Source organism: Vespula pensylvanica, chromosome 2 (assembly GCF_014466175.1).
Source record: "Vespula pensylvanica isolate Volc-1 chromosome 2, ASM1446617v1, whole genome shotgun sequence".
NCBI classification, from domain to species: domain Eukaryota; kingdom Metazoa; phylum Arthropoda; class Insecta; order Hymenoptera; family Vespidae; genus Vespula; species Vespula pensylvanica.
The window spans coordinates 5,175,522-5,190,017 of NC_057686.1; the positions used below are offsets into that span (position 1 = coordinate 5,175,522).

The 14,496-nt window shown below is 41.2% G+C and overlaps 1 protein-coding gene across 1 annotated transcript in view; it reads right to left on the reverse strand.

Moving 5' to 3' along the window:
- The window catches only part of LOC122637986 (breast cancer anti-estrogen resistance protein 1), a 45,558-nt gene that overhangs the window by 8,437 nt on the left and 22,625 nt on the right, over positions 1-14,496 (reverse strand). Inside the window, exons 2-3 of the mRNA XM_043830577.1 lie at positions 7,629-7,778; positions 5,010-5,159 (exon numbers count right to left, since the gene is read on the reverse strand). Coding sequence (XP_043686512.1) covers positions 5,010-5,159; positions 7,629-7,778 — 300 coding nt within the window. The remainder of the gene's footprint in view (positions 1-5,009; positions 5,160-7,628; positions 7,779-14,496) is intronic.

Below are 14,496 nucleotides of genomic sequence, written 5' to 3' on the forward strand. Positions count from 1 at the left end.
CTAACTGTGAAAGGCGTATTACCCCACGGATGCGCGCGAGATAGAGAGAGAAAGAGAGGGAGAGGATGGAAGGGAAAGGGAAAGGGAGAAAGAGAGGAGATAGATAGAGAGAAAGAGAGAGAGAGACGGTTTCCATGGAAACGCGAAAGGAGGTACTCCACCTCCTACGCAGGCAGGACCTTCGGCTTGTCTCAGGCAACGATAAGGATTTTTCTTTCCTCGGGAGAGCAACGCCAACTGAAAGGATTGTTGGTCACAATGTACCAGGACGAATCGTCGAATTTGTAGTTCTTTACGCATTCGCACCTTACCAACATAACCATCGCTTTTATCGTTTATGTTCTTTCGTTCGAAAATATATAAGAATATAAAACTTGTCGATCCTCGAAATCGATAAATAAATTAAATAGCGTTGACGCTGTTTCGTATATATGAGATAGCTTCGAAACAAATAGAAAGAGGAAGGAAGTACTATGTTTCCTCTCGACGAAAATGTCTTATCTTTGGCAAGTTTTCGCGACGCGAAATAAACTTCAGCCTCTCGACACTTTGATCATTGCCGCGGAAAAAGTAATTCGGTGAGGGAATTGAGAGTTGTCTCGATAAGTAATTTAGAGAGTAGGCAATAGGTGGTATATCAGAGAAATAAAGTTCCCAAAGAACCGTCGCTAATAATTGATGGCTCTTTTGCTCTTCCTTTTTCTTTTATCATCCATCTAGATATTCGAGGTTCCATCGATCCCTCGCGTTCACACCGAGGTAAACGATTTATCTCATCGATCCATTCGATGGACGATTCTAAGGATTGACTCGCTATTACTACTACTATTACTACTACTACTACTACTACTACTACTACTACTACTACTACTACTCTTGACGCGCGTAGATAATCCCACGCGAACGAGTTTCGCAGTTCATTGATACCGTGCCGTTAAAGAGACTACTCGGCCCACGCCCAGAGACTCGGCTGGCCGGCGTCTCGTTCGAATCTTTCTCTCTCTCTATTTCTCTTTTTCGTTTCTCTTCTCTTTTCTTCTCGTCTCTTCTGGCCTCGACTCCATGCTTCGTCTTGCTACGCCATGACACGTTCTTCCTTTTTCCATGCCATTTTCAGCCGGTGGAGTGGCAGTTCGCCTGCCGCCGACAGTGACGGTTTTAAGAATCCTTCGCCCCGGGCTGAGCTCGTTGAACGCGCGAGCACGCGCACGCATCCATCTACATGTAGATGTATACTTACATAGACACCACACATTTATCTCGCGACACCGGAGGATATCGGTCACGTTGGAGAAGATTTTTGCGATTTCATGCTGTCAGCCAGTGTCGTACTTCGCAATATCTACCGTCGACGTCCCCCTGTCATGTTGGAACGCAACGCGCGTTCCTCTCGAATTAATCGCGGATATTCCCCTCGGTTAAGCCTAGACCGGATGGTGGGCATCTCTTTTCTCGTTTCCCAACCATCGAGAGACGCATCTCGATGTGATATTTTCTCTCTCCCTTCGTACATTGAAACATTATCGAACATGGACGCTGCAAAGCGTAAAATTTTCATCGAAAACACGTTTATCGATCCTAAAGATAATAATACCGTGTAACGCGTTTAATCGTCTCGCGTTTCAGCTTTAATATTATTAATTCCTTTCAATTTAATTAGCTAAAACTCGACGTTTTTAAATCATAAGTCATACGAATGTTTCACCGAACGTTACTCAAAGTCCGGAAAAGCGAGAGTACCGTTAATTTATGCAACGACGTGCAGATATACCCCAATATCGGGACAAGTTTGTCCTTTTTTTTCCAGGTTATCGACGTTTCAAGTGGTCTCGCGCCATTTGACAACGTACCTATATATAGCACATAACGTATCGCTACCGCGCGTCCAAGGTAGAAAATCAGCTTACGTTACTGCTCGTTACTGACCGAGGGAAGCGACTGCTGCAGTACGATCTGGTTATTCTATTTAACATCGTCGAAGCACGAAGCTACTTTCGCCTACGTCGAGAATGCTCCTGTTTTCTTTTTCTTGCTCCGTCTCTTCTCTTATCTTCTACAGGGTGACTCTTTTACACGCTAACGACCTTATACTCTTCTCTATGATATTCCATTTTCACGATGATGACGTCATTAAGGAATACGATTATTTCTATTTCTTTGGTAGACGAAGAAATTCGCAGAGATGACGTTACTTCCGACGAATTTCCAAGAAAATTCTAACTTTTCGTGTTGCATTCGTCTCTAATTTAATACGTCGTTGGTCAGAGCAGATGAAGATTCGCAGAAGCTAGAGACAATGACGAAGAGAAAGTAATGGAGAGAGAGAGAGAGAGAGAGAGAGAGAGAGAGAGAGAGAGAGAGAGAGAGAGAGAGAGAAAGAGAGAGAAGAGGCAAACGTGGATATGCACAAGCGATGAAACACGCCCGCCCTTCTTTGAGTTGAACCGCCCCGCACATTCCATCGAGATGACTCCAGGGACCCCACTTTGTGCGCCACGTACGACTGGAACGTGTGCGGGTGTTTCTCCGCTCTGATCCCGCTCCGACGCCGCGTTCTCGCGCGGAAAAAGAGAAAAGAAGACCGACCGACGTACGTTTGTATGTGTGATGAGAAAGAGAGAGAGAGAGAGAGAGAGCAGAGCAGAGCAGAGAGAGAGGTAAATACAGAAAGACACACACTCACACACGTACGCATATGCATATATGCACACATAGAAAGAGAGAGAGAAAGAGAAAGGAGCAACGAAGAGGTGGACATTGTCTGGACTCGCGACATATAAGGGCACCGGTGATCTTTGTACGTGGAACAGGACAAGGAGGACTCCTTCTAGGGTATCCTGTGGAATCGACTTCTCGTAAATCGTTTCGTGATACATGCTCTTTCTCTCTCTCTCTCTCTCTCTCTCTCTCTATCTCTTTCTCTTTCTTTCTCGCTGTATGTGCGTAAGAAAAAGAATCGACGAGAAAAATATTCGACAGACTTTAACCTGCGTCTAAAAATTCTGTTTTTGTGACGATAACGGTTCAATCGCTATGTATACGTATGTATATATGTATTGTATATATATATATATATATATTTGTACGCGTGCGTGCGTGTATTGCTAATGTAGCTCACTCATTACGTAAAGAGATACGTTACGCACGGAAACGTATGTTTCGCGTTTCTCTCATTTAAACATCTGTTACCGTTTGTTTCGATTCGTTCCATGGCACCTGCGTATACGTTCGTCGTCGTTGTCGTCGTCGTCGTCGTCATGACGTAGCGACTTTGAAAAAGATTCAGATGGAATTGGTTCGCCGTAACGTTGACCTTTCGTCGAAGAAAAGGAAGAACGAGGACTCTCACAACTCGTGTTTTCTCTTCGTCCACCCGTCGTATTCCCGTCATCAACGAGAGGAGAGACGAAACGTACGCGGTCGCGAAGACTCGAGCAAAAAACAGGACGGACTCGTCGTTGAAACAAGAAGAGCTCGAGAAAATGCCGAGTGCAAGAAACCGAGAAGCTTCCTTTTACCTCCTCCTTCTCGTTCCTCCTCCCATTCGTACCAAAATACGCACCGGCTCGCGCGACTACCTAACAGGAAGAAAAAGAAGAAAGGAAAGGCGAGTTACAATCTGCACCAAGAGATAGAGAGAAAGAGAGAGAGAGAGAGAGAGAAAGAGAGAGAGAGAGACAGAGCTTTCTCGAAGAGATCGTTTCTTCCTTCGCATGGCGAATTACGGTCGTTGCGTAATTCGAGCCGTTGTCGATTTATTTCAACCTGCGTCGAAGAGTTCGACATGTTGCAAGGACGATCCGAATTTCGTTTCTTTCGTCGTTGTAAGACGATAAATACACGAGACGTTCTTTAATGAATTCGACTCGCCTTTCTTAATCTCGACCGGTCGTTCTTAATTGACTTTCTCCGCTTTCAAAGTTCCTTCGAAATTCGTTCGATAAATTACGAATTTATAACAAAGAATTTGTTGCGTTACATATATATAAATAAGTGGATATATATAAGTAGAGATCTTAGAATAACGGACTTTGCGAAATTTTCTTACAGCCGGAAGTTTGACCGAAAACGAAAAATTCGAAGAACATCTTCTCGCTTTGTTTAATTTTATCGCGAACGGATGTCGGTATATAAGGTATGACGTCCAATTTACCACTCGACTTCCGATAATCTTTAATCATCATGGATGGCAATTAACGTACGCTTTGCGAGTTTACCAAGCTAATTATTTCGAGTGTAATTTACTCTATGATGGGAGAAACGGGGGTGGAACGATAATCGATCGCTCGATGGAGTTCGCTTTCGTTAGAAACTGATGTCCATGGCAGATGTCGAACGATGCCAAAGGCAGACGGTATATGTATTGCGTATGATTTGAACAAGGGAAAGAGAAAGAGAGAGAGAGAGAGAGAGAGAATGAGAGTGAGACGGATCGACCAATTGCTAGTCAGCTGATTTTGACAGCTCCCCTTTCGTCGATGTGCTTAGGTAGGCTGAGGGGAGAATAGAAAATCGAAAGGGACTTTCTACGCGACAAGAACAATAGACGTAACCCATGGCCACCATTGTCAAATCGAGCCTCTTCAAATAGAAAATGAATTAATACGAGAAGCCCAGCTGTCGCCATTGCTAGAGCGCGTGCTTTCGTTTCGTTGTGGTTTCATTTAAACGCACGATTTTGTACGATGATAGTTCGTTTCGTGAGAGTGCCTCTTCTATCATGTCGCGTTTCAAAGAATAAAATTTCACGGTGATATCAAAATATACGTGGAAAGGTATCGTAATTAAATTTATGACATCAGCGATGATCTCTCTTTAAAATTCACGACGCTCTTTCAAAAGTGTTTACTTTTAATCGGAACGTGACTCCACATCCTGCTGCGAGGATTCTCCCTTGAAATTTGATTAACGATCGTAAAAAAGATCGTAAGAATTATTATCAAAGTCTTATATATATATATATATATATATATATATATATATATATATAAAAGAAAAAAAAAACTTACCCTATTTGGTTGTACGTGCCAGCTGCGGCGTTTTCCGTGCCTCTGTAGACCGTCTTCAGAAATATTCAAATCAGCTCTGCTACCGATCAAACAACCTCCAGTATCATATTGTCCAGCCAGAATTCTTAATCGATTTCCTGGACAGATTCCCTATAAAAAGAAATATAATAACGAATTGTCAAGACAAATATAATTCTTTTCAATCGTTTTTGATCGTTCAATTATTTTATTAGTTCAACATGTAGAGTTATTAGAGATAGAACGGTTTTAGTGCAAAAGGTAATCTCGGTTTAAGACACGTTGGTATTTCGACAACAAGTCACGAGCTCGAACCACTTCAAAGCGCACTGGAATATTCCTGAAACGCTCTCGGTCCGTCGAAAGCCCTCCTTCGACTTCTAATAGCTGGTGAGGAACTTCGAGAAACGAAACGCACCCCAATTAGACGTTCGTGTATTCACGAAACTCTCCTAATTCTACGAAATCGAACCGAAAATAAACGGAGGACCCTTCTCGCCGTGCAGTGTCGTCTTTCCAAGCCAATTCTTGTCGTTGTTCCAAAGGGACACAAGGACCATACGTATGTATGTATGTATTGGTTTATATCGACGTTCCAAAGGACACAAAGGGATCTATGTAACTAGGACTTACGGTAGTCCTTTCTATCTAATTTATAAGCCCTTTTGATACACGCAATTGTTGAATTCGAATTGAAAATAAAGTCAGGTCAGTTTTCGAAATTGGCTGCAATGTAGGAAATTTACTTTTCTATCTATTTTTACTATCTAAACTTGTAGTAAGAAAAGAATGTAAAAAAGAAAAAAGAAGAAGGAGAAGAAGTATAGAAGAAGAAGGAACTATAAATTTGGTACGCCGCTTTGTTTCTCGAGCCGAGATAACTTGAAGACTCGTTCAACTCACTTGTTTGCTCTAGTGCCTGACGGACGTGTATAAAAGAAAGAACCTGCTTGGTTTCAAAGACTTCTCATAGAGAAGAAACGAGTATTAAAGCGATGAATATTAAACGATAGCAAAAATATTGAATTACAGTGGGTAAGAATAGAAATTCTGAGAAACCTTGTGTATATATCCGATGCATCTGGCGTCTTTACGGAACGAATCGATTTCATGCTAACAACGAGTATTTTTCAGACTTGTAATATCGAAAATTGGAAATACTGCTATCGACAGGAACTGGAGCTTGAAAAGTAATTATATTTAACGAAATCGTTGCACAAGCACGAACACGTTCAACGCTGAAAACAGGGAGAAATAAATAGAAATTGTAATTATACGTCTTCTAATAATCCGCCGTTGAAAATCATTTGAATAATCATTAATTTGATACGACAATTTAACGAAATCAATCGGATACCTTTCGTTTCGACGATACATATCGAAGGAAATTCGATGAAATTCTTGGTGTTATAGTATTTCTAAATTAACTACTACCATCGTCTTCGCATAACTCGTTTACCGCAATCTTCAAGATGAAATCACGATAGAGGATGTGGGGAAAATGGTAGCGAGATCATCGAAAATAGCGAGATAGCTCGAGGGCGAGGAAGAAAGGAGGAGGCAAAAACGCGAGAGGAGGGTAGATCTATTAAAATTTTCCAGAGTAACAGCTGCTCCCAGGCGTAACAAGAAGGCAAGCAATTTTCTCGTATAAGCTTGATGCGTCTCTCTTTTCTTCGCCACCCTTACTAGGACCCTTCCTTACCTATCGACACTTCCAATTACGAAGGCATCGAAACTACGTTGTATGTACGTATATATGTACATGGTCGCAGGTTATAGATGAAGAACACGATAGGAGGAACATTTTGACAGATGCCAGCTCGTTTCAGGAAAGTCCGTGCCCTGGATGATAAGCTCTTGTAACGAGGTTACCCTAGGTCGTGCTACACCGTAGAAATGTCACGAACAGATGTCGAACGTAAAAGAAGATGAGCACAATGGCTTATGTGTGTGTGTGTGTGTGTGTACAGAGGGCTACATACGATATATTCCTTCTATCGACTTTAGATCTTGAACAAAGATATACCATCGTCGGTATACCTACCCGTGTGTCTCAATCTCGCATGAAGAAATTTCAAGTAATGTCTCTATAGAAGCATATGAAATATCTATGACGGATACTTACAATTAGACGCGCATATGTATATAAGTATGAACGCAAGACGTCCATTAAACTCCAATAGAACGTACAGAGTCGGCTAATGCGAAAAACGCGGAAGCTTCGGTGTTACGTAAACGCGCTTGACGCGTTGAAAGATGTCAGAAGTACAACGCGGTAACGATCGTTTCAACGACACACCGTGGAATATAACGGCGTGAAAGATTGCAGTAATTTAAGGACTCTCGTTGAAAAGCCATACTGCTAATTGTACAGCGAGTGGACCGATGATTTATGACGAACGTATCAATGGCGATGATTAGTAAGAGGAAGAGAAAGAAAGAAAGGGAACAGAACATAAGGAAGACAGAGAGATCATTCTTCCTTTGAAGAATACTCTTTTTCTTCTTTAAACCTACCATCCATCGGAAGAATACAAACTGATAAAGCGTAGGTATATGAGAAAATTAGAAGGTAAAGAGGAAAGTTTTATCCGTTACCTGTCTTCCTCGCAGAACACACAGCCACCAGCCTTCGAGACCCGCCGTGTTTTGCTCCAATACGGTCAGAACATCACCTTTTCGAAAAGCCAACTCGTCTGGTGCTTCGGCTATGTTGTCGTACAACGCTCGTGCTTTCACACATTTTTGCTGCAACGGAAAGAAAACGATGCTAATTAGTTTCACGACTCGTTAGACCTTTCGTACATAACGAAATGATAAATGATGATATCGTCGATGTATATTCGTTTTCTCTTTATAAATATCAAAAGCTAAAATTTATTTATTTCATTTGACAAGAATATAAAAAGGATTTTGTAAATAATAATTATCGTTATCGACAATATTTCCAAAGTATCGTTTTATCCTGACAATGGTGCATATCTATAGATACCTATGACCAAAATGATTTTTCAAAAGTTTACGATGGTCGAACATTCACGCCAATTGGATACGGCGTCTCGCCCTTTGGCCAATTTAAATCCATAAAATCCTAACTTGCCCCGCCTCTCATAGCCCTCCTCGAGTCCTCAAGAGCTCCTTCTGCTTTCTATTTCGAGATACGCTCGTTTGCTCGTTCGCACCGAACTCGCGTCTCTCGCGTAACGATCACTTAAGAATCGCGCCCGAAGTGCTACGAAAGATGGACGATGCAGTTTACGAGGAAGCCGGCTCGCACGCTTTAACTCTCAAGTGAGTTCAATTGAAGTGCCTCGACACGCGGCGGCGGCAACGACGACAACAACGACGACGATTTCACCCGTTACCTCTCCTCTTTCCGTGCTTGTTGGAACACTGATGTCATTCGTGACTTTGACGAATTCCGGTAAGAAAATACGGCGCCATCGCCCTTTCCTCTTTATTCCCTGGTACGCTTCGCTCGTTTCGCTGTTTCCGTCAAATTAATTCCATTGCTTCCCGTCAAACACAATTATTCTCTTCAACAAAGAACGTGAGCACTTTTCGAGCTATTCGAAAATTTCTTTCAACTGTGCGATCGAAATACTCGTTGGACGATATTTCAACGAATCGATCGAGGATATATTTGATATATTCTCGTTACGGTATAACGTCGATTATTATCTGAACTATTTATTATAAAGACGTAAGAATCAATTTCTAATAATTAAATAATTCTTTTCTACGATGGAGAATTCTTATAGTTTGAAATTTCTAATAGAGAAACTTTCGCTTGAAATCATGATAGAGAGAAATGGAAGGAGGGATCGATCGATCGATACGGATCTTTTCTCGATCGGATAGAAATTCGCAACTTCCTAGCTAACGGACCATTTCAATTTATAATCGTCGCTTCATCCGCAAACGGGAAATGAAACTACGCGTGTTATGCGGGTCACGCGTTTCGAATTTATCGTACGCGTTCTCCAATTACGAGTTCCGCGCGCCTTCGCATCGTTGCATCCCGCACGATGCCAGAGAGAACAAACTGTGGAATACGATAACTGCATCGTACAACTACGATCATTTCGGATTATTTCGAGAAGTGGACGCACCTATCTACCGAGAAAATAACAAAAGCGTATAGAGAACGATATAATACCTGTTGTATTGGAAAGGTCGTAAGTGCATGCATGTATGTACCACCGACGTGACAGGTTTGACGTTCATACCAGATGCATATCCTTTTACGGCGAAGAACCACATTCTTCGTCGTCTTTACACGTCGAGTTCATATCCGATTCGAACTCGTTCGAATCGATTCTGTCGGAGCTTTTACTCGCATCGAGTGTGGTGGTAGGAGTGGATTTCGGAGTAACTTATCTCATACGATTTAAATCGAAACGGACAAAAATAAAAAAGATTGTCTTTTTTGACGATATACTATTGATTAAATGGTGCGCGATAAATAATATCTACGTATGTATAACGAATCGATTCGTTAGTAGAGAAAATATGAGACGTACAATACACGGAAAATAATTTGATTTCGGAACCGATGATGTTTAATGGGAACGTCGGGGAAGTTACTCCCTTGTTTTGGATAACAACAGGACGCGTGTAAATCGTTTGGAACTATACCCGTTCACCCCTTTGCCGTTTTCTCATTCATACGTCTCGTGTATGTAGATACGTATGTATATATGTATGTACACAGCTATATACATATATGTAGATATAGTGCGATCACGAAGAGATAGAAGGGAAGACTCGTGATTCCGTTTCTGCCGATGTTGCGACTCTCGCATCAAATGGCGACATCAGCAACGCTGATGCATTGTCGCACAAAAATATTTGCACAGGTGCATCATCCACGTTGGTACAAGTACGCAAGTATTTGCGGGGCTTACGCGTTCACCCACATATTCTCTTGACAATGGACGCATTATACGCAAGATACGTTGATACCAACTCGTGAGAGATGACACCAGAGAGGACGAATTTTCTACACAATTTAATGTAGAATTATTGCGAATAATAAAAACGACGAAATTTCACTTTTTTTTTTTTCTTTATTATAATATCTCTGATCGAATTACGATCTTATTATTAAAATGATTAAATGAATTTACGTCTTAATTAATGATGTTCAAAGGCAACGATCGAGCAAAACATCGAACTCATAGAAAATTCTAATCCCGATGGAATTTAATACCCACGTCGGACCGCCTACCGAATTCCTTTACGATGAGGAGAAAATATATCGATCTACATTCCTGCTACGCTTAAAACGAACACTTATATCATTGTGCTTGCATACGTACACGAGATCGATGTAATATCCTCGAAGCGAAAGGTGTCCTGACCAAAGCGGAAAGATACCTGTGTGGAACACATATCTTAAATCATTGCGTGGGTCGTTCCTAAGCTAATATTTTGACAAGGGACCACCGTCCTCTTTTCTATGACGTTACTACGTATATAGATGTAGGTATACACATCCTCTGGTTTCTACCTTCTACTTTATGATATTAACTTCATATCTTATAGGCACACGAACGTGCGCGCCACGTCGATAAACCCTCGACCGAATGAAGAATAATGTTGTAATAATAGTTCCGAAAGGCGGAGCCAAAGTAAACTCGTTGCTAATCCAGCATTCGATAACAAATACTTTTCGAATATCCTAGATCGGGGGACATGTAGTCATATTTTACTGATTTCTATATCGCGATCGACCTGGGAACAATGTTATACAGGATGTTCTTTTTTAATCGGATCGCGTGACCTATAATTAAATTATTAATAATATCTAAAAAAAAAAAAAAAAAAAATATTTGAGACTAATTCATTTTTATTTTTTATATCTCGAGTAAAAATATAAAGTGTTATTTAAATAAGATCGATTAAAATGGGACATCCTGTATGTAAATGAAATCATTGTACGTTACAAAGGGAAGAAAGATTCGAACGATAAGCACGGATTACGCATCGTGCGTACTACCGAAGTAATATTTTTCTACGTGGCTCGAGACCACCCTTTGCCATCTTGCTTTATTACGTATGCAAACTATTCTCTCCTCCTTCTTTTAAAACCTCCCAGACTACAGGGTGTAAACTTCGTGAGTCAGTTTTCGAAGCGTCGCGTTTGACGAAGGGTGCACACGTGGCAGTCTTTTGGCTTCGGTTCGAGTACAATGATCGTACATTAGTGCCAGTCGGCAGCAAAACTCGTTCGGGCTTTAAACTCAATATCGAAAGCCGTTCCGCATTCATACCGTTTCGCTTATGCACGTTTAGCTTCGTTAAATCTACAAAAAAGGATCTATTATTACAGCACAAAACTAATTTCAATGAAGATTTTCGATTGGTCTTCGAATTTATTATTTCTTATCACGCACGTACGATTTTTCTATAAGCTTTAACAATACGATTTTCGTGCTTTATCAAAAGTATCTATAATCATAACTTTGTCATTTAAATTTTAATTCGAAATTCCTATAGCGTCTTTTTGTTTAAAGGAGTCCTTTTAAATGAGATTGAAAGTCGAGGAAAGTTATAAAAGCTTAACGAGAACCAGCTTGCGAGGTTTACGTTTTAAATAATTTAGCTTTGAAAGGAGGACGGTTTACCGCGATAGTAACGGAGCGCGTGGGAGTACAAACATGTAATGCCAAAAGTTCAGCTCCCGGTATTAAAGTTGGAACGACGCCAATCCGACATTGTACGGCCGAGAGAAAAGAGAGGAAACTCATGATCGTTCTCGAAGCAAAGTGGGCTTAGGAAGATTCGAAAGTCGCATTCTACGAAACACCGCATTCTACGTGCGGAGACACGAGTATGCTCATATCGATACAAGTTCGACGAAGCGTGTTACGCGAAGGGTTAGAATCGCTTTGCAACACGCGCCCTTTCGTTGAGCAAAGTACCGTTGCGAAGCACCCTTCAGCACCATCGTCGTCTTCTTCGTCCTCCGTGTCGCCGTCTCCATTTCCTTTCTCATGGTCGTCCTAAGCTTGGCCTTTCCACGATTAACACAACCCTAATTACAGCCTCGTTCAAGAAGAATTTACGAGGGAGAACGAGACACTGATTAGAGATCATCCCGGTTAACTTATCTCACGAGTATCTCTCAAAGAGAGATATTCATTAAGAAAAATTCTTTTCTTTTTATCGGCCGATCTAATCAGTTTGACCTAATCGATTTTTTTGAATGAATTTTCAATCCTATTGCTATGATTTATTTACTTATTTAATTTTTCCGTTCCTTGTTGTTCTTTTCTTTTCACAATTCTTGTACTTTTGCAATGGAGTGTACTACCACCGTCCATAATCCAATTACAAGCAGGCTTATAAGCTAACATGTACTCTCATGACCATAGAGAGCGATGTTATTCGTCCGTAATGTTAGGGGTTAACACATCGTCGAAGCGAGTAACAGGATTTAACTAATCGCGCGTGAATGAAGCTCAAGGGCGCGAAGACTTGTTCGTACTCCGATTTTTCCAACTTACACAGTAGACCGAGTAGACCGTTCTTCCTTTGTCTACTACTGCGTAGACAAGAGGAAGTAAGTAAGTACATGTTTCGAAAATTACTGTTGAGTCAGATCGTTATGCGTGAAAATGGTGTAATGGTACGTGGGATACACGTTCGAACGTAACGTGATAACGAAAATGTTCGGCCTGGATAAGAATATTTCGTTTCGACGTTTAAAATAGAACTAAACGAACTCTTCTAGATATCACTAATATGCCCCTACGTAAGCATTTATCTCTATCGCTAAAATTTTATTGCGAGTAAGTAAGATACACTGTATATACGAACCGATAAAAACCGCATTCTCAAACGATCGCTGGAGTTCTGTCGGTAATAAACGTGAATGTTGAAAGTCCGTACGAATGGAAACAGACTGGCTATTAAGATTGAGTTGGGAAACTTTTTCCTGAATAGGGAATAGTATAATTTGTGTATAATGAGTATGATTAAAGAAGTAGTTTCTTATCGATCGAATGCAATATTTCTTCAATATTCCATTCGATCGTCACGGGTTGTCTCGATTAAATGAAACCATTTCGGGGGTTTCCCACTGTGATATTAAAACACTATGGGGGTCTTTAATAACGCGCACCCTTCCGTAACGAGCGCATTTCTTTTCGAAGGAAAGGTGGAACGAGATAATGGAGGTGTCCAATCGAGGAGGGAAATGCGCGCTCGTGCTGTGCGTGCAACGTACGCGACGATTATGCGGCACGAGATACAAAGCCCGCCCACGCTTCGTCTCGATGTCAATGAACGAGCTTGTGTGCGCTCATGTACGTGTTCGTGAAAACGACCGAACGACTTACGCCTCGTGCGTGGGCATCATTCAGAAACTTGCGAGTATTACGTGCCAAGATTTCTCAAAAGTTCCAGCCAAATTGCTCGCCCGACGAGATTGCATATAGAGTTCATTTTCGCGGCCGCAGTAATTGGTATTGCTTATGGGTATTACGAAAAAATTAGCTTTATCGCGATATCTTACATTCGTCTTTTTTTTTTTTCTGCTATTTCTTCTACGGTATATTCTCTCATAAAATGGCTCTCGTGAAAATGGTATATATCATAACGACCACGTTCCCGATATAGCTAGCGGATCGTGACACACTTCCCTTTACTAGAATATTAAATTAGTCGAGTCTCTCATTCGTTCTTAGTAATATCTCTTTTATAGATTCTGTTTCTTCCAGCCACCGGAGTACAAGGACGGTTCGTAAAAATGACTTACCAAGGAGAGCAGCTTCGTACGTTCGCTGACCGATAGTGCTCCGTTCTCGCGAGAATTTTAATCGCTGCTTCTCGGACGTATGTATGTAAGTATGAGAAAGAGAGAGGAGAGAGAGAGAGAGAGAGAGATAGAGGGAGTCGAGAGTGCCCGATAAGATCGTCAATTCGAGTTTCCGTCGACAGGAATTGAATTATGCAAATTTCCGTGGCCTCGGTCCATTTCGATCCGTCGAAACTCTCAAGAAGATATCAGACAGCCCTTTGCTACCATATAATCTCGAGTTTCATTCCCTGTTCTCAACTAGAAACTCCCAACGTGTGTCTGAGAATCCCCTTGAATTATATTCCGCGATCCTTCGTTATCTCACCAATTACATCGAGACCGAGCCTGATGAATTATAAATGTGTACCTATCTACAACTATCTAATAAAAAAACATATCGTTATCTATGTTGCATTTGATAAATCGCAAACACCTGCTACTTCTTCTACAATAAAATGCCTAGCGGCATCTAACGAGAAGATCACGAGCCACAGGAACGAGCAAATCGGTCACGCGATGATTTGATGAATACAATGAAATCAACGGGGCCCAATAGAGAGAAGGAACAAATTGCTTGATTGGCCGATCGCTCGGCAAATATCAATCCTGGCGACTGGACTCGCTTTAAATCGCTCGTTTAAAGATCGCATGTAAATATAT